General features: G+C 38.9%; 1 protein-coding gene across 1 annotated transcript in view; it reads right to left on the minus strand.

Moving 5' to 3' along the window:
• Window positions 1-992: 992 nt before the first annotated feature.
• The window catches only part of MYL5 (myosin light chain 5), a 9,520-nt gene continuing 594 nt past the window's right edge, over window positions 993-9,918 (minus strand). The window contains exons 2-7 of the mRNA XM_087715133.1: window positions 9,295-9,402; window positions 4,856-4,931; window positions 4,253-4,357; window positions 3,501-3,579; window positions 2,048-2,096; window positions 993-1,153 (exon numbers count right to left, since the gene is read on the minus strand). Of these exons, the coding sequence (XP_087571259.1) occupies window positions 1,055-1,153; window positions 2,048-2,096; window positions 3,501-3,579; window positions 4,253-4,357; window positions 4,856-4,931; window positions 9,295-9,402 (516 nt within the window). The 3' untranslated portion in view covers window positions 993-1,054. The remainder of the gene's footprint in view (window positions 1,154-2,047; window positions 2,097-3,500; window positions 3,580-4,252; window positions 4,358-4,855; window positions 4,932-9,294; window positions 9,403-9,918) is intronic.

A 9,918-nucleotide genomic window follows, 5' to 3' on the forward strand; every position in this document is an offset into this window, starting at 1 on the left:
TGAAATAATGGATTTGTGTGTTTCAAGTGCGTGGCACGACAAAACCGCGCTACGCAAAATAGCGGAGATTAAATCGCGTCACTAAAGTCGCGACGTCATCACCGCGCGTCATCACCGCGGGGACAACAGCACGGTGACAGAAGGGCGTTCTACATGCTTCGTTCTTTGCCTCCAAAGGTAGCCCTCCTCTTCCAGCTGACAGCGGCGGCAGCAGCCTGCGGGAAGGGTCCAGCACAGCCACGGGGGACAGCAGGAAGCCCGCGGGGGGCCCGAGCAGGGCCGCCGACGGCGGAGGAGGACGCAGCGGCGGCGGCGGCTGAGGCTCTCCCGGGGCCGGCAAAGCGGGCTTGCCCGGCAGAGGCAGGCCGCCCTCTTCTTCCTCAACAACATCTCCTTGGATGGGCGGCCGCCGCCACCGGGCAACCTGCTTCGCCGGCCCCGGGAGAGCCTCAGCCGCCGCCCGCCCGCCCGCCCGCCCTGCCTCTTCCTCTGGGGGAGGCGCTGGCGGTGGAGGCCGCCCGTCCAAGGAGATGTTGTTGAGGAAGAAGAGGGCAGCCTGCCTCCGCCGGGCAAGCCCGCTTCGCCGGCCCGGGAGAGCCTCAGCCGCCGCCGCTGCCGCGTCCTCCTCCACTTCCTGCTGCCCCCTGCGGCTGAGCTGGACCCTTCCCACGGGCTGCTGCTGCTGGGCAGCCCGCTTTGCCCCGTGCCCACTGCCGCTGTCAGCTGGAGGAGGAGGGCTACCTTTGGAGGCAAAGAACGAAGCATGTAGAACGCCCTTCTGTCACCGCGCTGTTATCGCGGCGGTAGGGTCGTTTTTTTCTTAGCGCTTCAGACGCCGCGGATTTGCCTCCGCACTTATGTCGGCGCGGATAAGGACATCGCGGTTTTGTGGTGGAACCTTTCAAGTGACCTTGTTAATAACATCAATTCAATACCTGAAAAGATGGCTGTTTAAACAAGTGTTTCAAATCACAGAGAGAAAGCAAGAAATGTTTTGTCATTTTGTTTAATTAATGTGACAGATGTTAACACAACTTTCTAAAGCTTATGAATGTCATTCTTTTTCATCTCCATGTGTGATGGTGTAGCAGAGAGCTTTGTAATCCAGATTTCCTGCCGAGTCAATAGGGGAGCATTGAAACATCTGATCTATCTGTACAACAATAGAAAAAGGAAGAATTTACCCAAGGCATTTGAGCAGGACAAGGCCAAAGACCAAGTGATTCTTCAGCCTTTAAAGTTAGAAACTGTAGAAGAATGTCTACTAAAAATTCCTGCAAGACTCCAAAAAGCATACATTTTGTTTACAGAAGTAACAAAATTAGAAGTTGCTATCTTGGGGTTCTCCATAAAAGTTTTCACACAACTGAATTACCATTTATTAGGACAAAAAATAACTTTTAACAAAAGGAACTTACTCCATTAGTTACCTTCCCCCTGAAAATAAGTAATGAAAGTAATGATTAACTAATTTTTCTAAAGAACAATAATTTTGTATGTCCACTATGTGCATGTTATATTAGCTACTGATTAGAAGTACAAAAGAGCTTAGAAGTCACCTGAACTTTCTTTAGATTAAACTTGGCAACCTTTTTTATTTTCAGTTAGAGCCAGCCAGCCCTTTATTAAAGAATTCATAGCTGAGTAACCACATTTGCATGTTGCAGACAGAAGCAAATGAATTTTAATCTCTGGCATCCAGAGTTTAGCACCCCTCAGTTGAACAGCTGTTGCTGTTCGATTTCAGCAGGGTGACAGATGCTTCAGTGATCTGGATTATATAAGGCAGCTTCATGGATCCTTCCATTATTACTTTCAATGTTTTATTTATTCAAGTGTGTTATAATTGTGAAATTCTGGTTTAAATGAGTTTGGAACAATAGCTATTTGTTTCAAGAAATTCATTTTGAACTTGTTGGCAATTGTTTGGCATAACCCCATAATAAATATCCCAGTTAAAGAATTTGATTTTTAATTGGGATGATCCTGGCTGCATTTTTAAAAGTTCCTCTCCACTTTAAAAAACAGCATTCTTAAAAATACAGACCTCTTCTGTTGTAAACTTATCGCCTTGGGACATCATTAAACGTTTCATACTGTTGAAGAAACAAAGAGGAGATTTGTTTTAAAATGTTATAAAGGGTTGCATGAAAAAAAATACATATTTGTCCATTTCTACGTGGGTGAATGTTTTCTGTATTACAAAAGCCCAGTTGTACCTTTCTGTCAATAAGCTAAGTGCCACTGAAGTCTTGTACATTACTTGCAACCAGTGGTGGGTTGCTAATTTTTTTACTACTGGTTCGGGGGTGGACGCACGATCCCACCGCTACTACCAGTTCACCCAATCCAGGCCAAACCAGGAGCAACCCACCTCTGTTTGCAACATATGTTTTATATGTCTGTGTGGGTGTCTTAATTTACTTGATGACTGAATGGCAGCATGGAAGATGTCATCTTTTTAGATTAGAGATCTAGAAACATTACATGACAATTTTTACTTTTTATCAGAACATGTATTCAGGTTTGTCATGTTTTTGCCTCAGTTGAACATGGTTATAAACAGGGACTCTAGAATGACTCTCATCCCCTTCCTCATTCTGAAGATATCTCCAGACACAGAGGACAATCATGCCTCTTATCTGATAAGAACCAAAGAATTTCTTCCTAGGTTGCCCAGTTTGGGCCTGTATGTCTTTTAATTGAAGATTCTGATTTTACTTGTAAATAAACTCTCTTACTTCTTTCACAGTGCAAACACATGGACCATATACAAGACTTCCAAGTTGAGTTGTAGCCACTCAACTTAGAACCTATCTAGATCATATTGAGGTTGATTGGCAATCATTTTACCTGATTATTTCATTCAATATTTTATATCCCAATATGCTGTATTACCTTGTTTTATTTGACATGGTCGTTAGACTAATCAATCAACAATAAACTAAACTACTTATGTGTATATGTTATTTTTTCCTATTCTATTCTTATACTTTTATTACTGTATATCCTTCATTCATATTCCTTGTTATATATCTTATATTTAAGATATATATACTTGTCATCTATTTATGTATTCTATTCTATTCTATTTATCTCTTGGCTTTTATAAGGTGGTTTGATTTGAAGGGGACCTTTGCGGAAAGAGTGCAAATCAGAAGGAACAATCTGAGCAGAGCAGACATTTTAAAGGGACAGGTGCTTCTTCAGGTCAACTGCCTGTTTAAGACTTTCAAACGTTTATTTCAAAGCTTTGAACTGAGAAAGAAGTTGAGAGCTATTTTCATTAGTTTGCCATAACATTTTGCACTTTAAATGATATTAGATTGTATTTCTAGCCTAGATGCAATCAGGCAGAAACTTGTTGAGGTATCATCCCTGCTACGTTCAAACCAAACTGACAGCATGGATTGCTTCACAATAAAAGATTGTTTATTTTTTAATTTATTTTAATTTATGGCACTTGACTGCCAGTGACCTTTTTGCCATCTAATACTTACTAATCCTTGTTAATGTTGCCTTTAGCATCTGGGTCAAACATTTTAAATGCATTCAGTATAGTCTCTTCGGTATCTGTACCTGCAGAAAATAATGAGATACAGTTGGATTTGTTGGAATTCTTGTTCCTTGTGAGCCTTAAAATGTTGGACAAGAGGATTTAGTATCAGCTTTAATGTTTTCCAATAATTTGTTGCCGTTCTAAGGTCCAAATGCCTCACAGGACTAGATGAAAAGAGCTCAGCATTGTCTAAGGTCCCTTGATGGGTTGACAAGTTGTTAATCTATAAAAAGGGATTGTTTAAAGGAGAAACAATTGCTTTAGTTTGGAAAACTAAAATTAGGACAACGGGAATTAGGAGTTCCAAGTGAAGTTCATTTCCAAATAAATCAACTCATGCCTCTCTCAGTTTTCCAGTGTGATACACATTTTCCAAACCAAATTTGGTACTAAATATAATTTTGAATATATTTTGAGTGAAAATGCCACTACAGCATTCAAAAGTTTATGGGTCTATGTGGATAAGCTCACATCAAAAGTGGTGAAGGCTGAATTTGTAATCCCCAAGGTTTTCAAAATTTCCTGTTTGTTTTTATTTTAATTTTTTAGCCAATATATTTAAGGACAACCTCGCCAAACAAGGACATTTGTAGGATTACTATTAAGCTCTCATTGTCCTAATTCAGGACAAACAGGAAAATTCAGGCTAATTTTTTGTGGGGAAATGGCTTTATAAGATAGTGCTAAACTTACCACTTAACTTTTCCCCAAATAGGTTCAAAAACATGGTGAAATTAATAGGTCCTGTAGCTTCTTTAAGCATAGACTCCAATTCATCATCTTTGACATTTGTTTTACCTAAAATCAAACAAATAGATTAATTGCATATGTCTTTGGCTATATCAGATTTACATGAATCTTGTTGATGGTAAATCTACCAATTTTTATAAATGCCAGCAAAGTAATTTTACCAGTTTAAAAAAATTCCAATTTCCAATTACCCATTCCCCTTCAATTTTAATCATTTTAAAAGAACATAAAGAGCTCACGCAATTAATAACAAAAGTAGATTTTAAACTGAATTTATCTTCAATCTCCTTGAATGAATAGGATAATATACTTGGAAATAGATTGAGAAATTATTGTTTAAATATAATTATTTAAATTATATTAAGAGCAGAAAATATATTTACCACTGTTGTTCTACAAAGAGTCTGATTTTAAAGCTATTCTAATTTATTGCAATTTGTTTCTGTTCCTTGTATTCTACTTAAGTGTAATTATTACCGTATCAGATTACAAAACAAAGGAAAAAACTGATTTTAACTTGAGATGAAATAATTTCATAACACTTGCCCAATGATGCATAGGTATCTTTTAGGTCTTCTTTATCTATGAAGCCATCTCTGTTCTGATCAATTAGGGTGAAAGCCTATTTTAAAAAATATTATGTATCTGTTAGTTACTAATATCATCTCAACCCTAATCATACTTACTTTAGTCTAGGTCCCATGTATTTCAATGGATAGAATATTGGCATGAGAGTTTTTTCTATATTCCAACATTTGGAAACGCAAATATGTGATAGTTAAGCTTACATTTAGAGCTGTAGACTTCAATTTTTTTCCTATCAAAACATTCAAACATACTTCCAGAATTAGAATTACAAATTATTCTACAGGAAGATGGAATTGTTATTGAGTAGGCTCCTCCATCTTTTAGCTATGCTCTTAAATTTAGCTATTTGGGCAAACAGAAATGGAACATGTCCATGTCTAAATAATCAGCTTAATAGCAATAGCAATAGCAGTTAGACTTATATACTGCTTCATAGGGCTTTCAGCCCTCTCTAAGCGGTTTACAGAGTCAGCATATAGCCCCCACAGTCTGGGTCCACATTTCACCCACCTCGGAAGGATGGAAGGCTGAGTCAACCTTGAGCCGGTGATATTAGAACCGCTGAACTGCAGATAACAGTCAGCTGAAGTGGCCTGCAGTACTGCACCCTAACCACTGCGCCACCTCGGCTCAGTAAATTGAGAGAACAGTAATTCCCTTGATTCCAAGAACCACAAATATTGTAGTTATATGACATATTGTATGGTAGCTATGGGAAAAACATTGATATCACAATTAATAGCCCTTCACAGGACAAATTTGGGTAAAACTAATGATTGCTTCAATAATATAGAGTAAGGTTTCTCAATCTTAGCTTTAAGATGCGTGGATTTCTACTCCCAGAATTCCCGAGTCAGCAAGCTATGAAGTGAAGTTCACATATCTTAAAGTTGCCAAGTCTGAGAAAACCCAGCTTAGAGGAATCAGCTTTTATGGATTTGAGGACCACATTGGGCTGGGCTTGGCACGTTGAGGGCTTCATTTCCAATGTAGGAGGGTGCAGGGTCTGCAAGGTGTAAGGTAAAGGTTTCCCTAGTCCAATAGTGTCAGACCTTAGAGGGCGGTGCTCATCTGTGTTTCCTAGCCAAGGGAGCCAGGATTGTCCAAGGATGCTTCCATGGTCATGTGGCCAACATGACTATATGCTGAGACACACAGAACACTGTTACTTTCCCACCAAAGTACCATGTTTTCCCACCAAAGTACCATGTTTTCCCCAAAATAAGACCTGGTCTTATATTAATTTTTGCTCCAAAAAAGTTAGGACTTATTTTTGGGAAAATATGGTACTAAATGTGTCCGTCTGGCTGGCTAGCTTAACTAGGGCTTATTTTGGGGGTAGGGTTTATATTGCACGCATCCTGAAAAATCATTCTAGGACTTATTTTCCAACTGGGTCTTATTTTGGGGGGAACATTTATCTACTCGCATTTGTAAGCTTCTCAATTGGTAGGCAGCGATGGCGAACTTTTTTTGGCTTGCGTGCCATAAGCGGGGGGAGCACAGGGGGGGGTCATGTGTGTGCGTGCCACACCCATAATGCAATGTGTAACCACCACCCCAGCACACATGCACACATGACAGGCGCGGAGGCTTCAGGAGCTTTCTGGAGCTAGGGTAAAAAGGTATAGATTGGGATTAAGTAGATGCCCATGTAAAAATGGGGGGAGGCATTTTGTCCCCCAATGAGGCTATGTTTTGCAACTCTGCCACAAAAGAAATGTCATTGGGCCTTGCACTACACATCTGCCACACTTTTTTCATTCCTGTAATAGCAAAATATTTTCTCAAAACTTAAACATTTTCGTCCAACTTTGTGAATCAAGCAGCAAAATGTTTATAGCCTTGTTTTTTTCAAACATGAAAAAATACATTTATTTATTTTTACTTTCAACAGCTTTTCAACTGTAGAAAAAGGAAATATTTCTTTTCTTCCCATGAGGAACGAAAATTTGAAATGACATTTCAAATTACATAGGTAGACTCATGTCAGGAATTCTTTTGTTTATATTTCTCACATCTCCCAACTACTCCAAGCAGATCTGTAGGTTTAGAAGAGGGGAAAAAAACACCACCAGAAGATTTCATTCCACCACGAATGACATTAATGTATTTCTCACAATCAAATCTCTTTCTGCAGACATAACCAATTTCCCAGGTAAACTATTTGTATATTATGTATTCTGCTCTACATTTTCTATGGTTAAAGTAAAACAGGAAGTAATCTACAACAATCTTCTCTGGTTGGTGTCTTCAAGATACATAGATTAAACTTTCAGAATTTCTTACCTAATATGGCTGTGCTGAGGGTTCAGGGAATTGATATCCATGCAACTACATTGGATAAAACTGGTCTAGAGATTTCATTTTTGCTAAGAAATTTGTTTATCACATTAGTTATGATTAAATGACTTTCCTGTTAAATCCCAAAAGCCTATAGATTGATGACATGTGATATACTAACAAGAATGATGTTCTTAAATAAAATACAAAATTCCTGAATTGGGGGGGGGGATTCCCTTACATGATAGGTAGAGTCAGTCTGCAAAAGTCTCATTTTTATATCATATTTTTCTATCTTTCTTGTTTCTGTTAACTGTTTTAGCTTGGTGTGATTTAGGCTGCAATCTAATATACTGTAGGCTTTCTAGTAGTAAATAGCAATAGCAATAGCACTTAAACTTATATACCCCTTTATGGTGCTCTATAGCCCTCTCTAAGCGGTTTACAATGTTCAGCACATTGCCCCCAACAATCTGGCTCCTCATTTTACCGACCTCAGAAGGATGAAAGGCTGAATCAACCTTGAGCCTGGTGTGATTTGAACGGCTGAACTGCAGGCCAGAAGTAGCCTTCAGTACGGCACTCTAACCACTGTGCCACCACAGCTCAAATCCTACTAAATGAAGTAAGACACATCTATGCAAAGGATTTTATTATTTAAAAAGCAAGTTAATGGTTTAAAGTTAAAGATGCTATTAGCACATACTACTCTTCAAAGTTTAATTTGTTCATTTCTAAGTTGTTACTTCCGAGCCCCACACTGACTAACATCTCTAGGCTACTAATAGTAATGGATACAAAGTGGGAGAGAGGGAGAACAAGAGAGTGCAAGAGGGAGGGAGAGAAGCCCTCTGACTTAAAGGAAATTGTATGCAGATAAATATTCGCAGTGAAGATCTCCTATTTTTAAGGCGTGGTAACAAGCCAGTTGTGTGGGATGACAATAGGTTAAAGCTTGTCCAGTTTTTATAATGGACTAACTGATAACACGGCGTTGCCCAGGTGTTTACTTATAGGGGGACAATGTCTAGACCAATGTAATTTCTAATGTTGGATTCCCCCTGACCAGAGGGAGCCCCCTTGTGGAGTACTGTGAAGTTGTTACCATGGCAAACAGAACACACACCCTGAGGGTGTCTTACCCACACAGTATTTGTTTGAAGTATTTGTTTTTGTGTGTGTGTGTGTGTGTGTGCGCGCACGCACACACACACAATATTATATATATATATATATATATATATATATATATATATATATATATATATATATATATATATATATATATATATATATATATATATATATATATATATATATATATATGATTTTTACAACCCCTGGTAAGCCCCAATTATGGGAGGAAGCTAACTGCTTCCATCATCTGTCTATCGGCTCGTCACAAGAGTCCATCACGACAGAAACCCAATATTTTTACTGTTGCCTTTGTTATATTTGTGGTTTTTTTTATTTATTTGTGCTGATAAATAAATAAAGGGAGACTAGTATAGATCTATAGATCTAAATAGCTTGAAATAGATCTATACTAGTCTCCCTTTATTTATTTATCAGCACAAATAAAAATAAACACACACACACACACACACATATATATATATGTTGTGTTTGTGCTGATATGTAACAAAGGCAACAGTAAAAATATTGGGTTTCTGTCTGGATGGTCTCTTATGACGAGCCGATGGACAGAGAATGGAAGTAGTGACCTTCCCCCCATATTTGGGCATATCAGGGGTTGTGACTTTATATATATATGCACACACACACACACATATATACACATACATACACACATGCTGCTCAGGTTGTATTTGGGTCTTTTCCCGTGTAAGTTTGATATTGTATTGGCAACGTTTCAGCAGCCTGAAGATGGCGAGTGAGACCTCGCCAAAATGTTGCCAAGACAATATCAATCTTACATGGGAAAAGACCCAAATACAACAAGACCTACCTACACCCATGAAAATCTACGAAAACACACAGACACACACAGACAGACACAGACCCAGACACACACACACACACACACACACACACACACAAACACATTACCAGCCATGTGCAGTTTAAAACACCCTAAAGAGAAATGTTCTTACTTCCTTAAACTCTTGGATCTGTGTCTGTTCAAAGTGGGAGAAAACATTAGAGGAAGCTCTTTGAGCGCGTTTGGCACCACCTTCCTTCTTTTTGGTTTTTCGGCTGGCCTGAAATGAAGAGAATCATGAATTCAGTCAGATCGTACTTCGTTCTGATCACACAGTTAGAAGAAGATAGGACAGTTGATAACAATTCTCAGGTTATTTTCCTAAATAACAAAATGCAGCCATGATGCTATCATATTTTATGCATACCATCCTGTACAAAAGCAACAGCCAGGGCTGTCTTAACAGCATTATGGGCCCCGGGCCAAGCAGTGTACTGGGGGGCCTCTACGACATCTACTCACAGGAATAAAAATGTAAATGGTTGATAAAATTAAACATATCTTTATTTTATTGGAACTTCCAATAAAATGTTGGTGTTGAAACATTAAAAACATGCTGTGCAGCAACAACTAATCAACATGATAAACATTTGAACAATATATGAGGCTTGAAAAACACAATAATACTCAGTAAGCCATAAGGTTGCTGTATTTATATAATACAAGGTGCATTGAGGGGGGAAAATACATAGATTAGTATGAAGCCCCTATGCTCGTGGGGCCTACAGGCAAGTGC

This window comes from Thamnophis sirtalis, unplaced genomic scaffold (genome assembly GCF_051295495.1).
Source record: "Thamnophis sirtalis isolate CommonGarterSnake01/CBP01778 unplaced genomic scaffold, rThaSir2_p1.2 scaffold_5, whole genome shotgun sequence".
NCBI classification, from domain to species: Eukaryota; Metazoa; Chordata; class Lepidosauria; order Squamata; family Natricidae; genus Thamnophis; species Thamnophis sirtalis.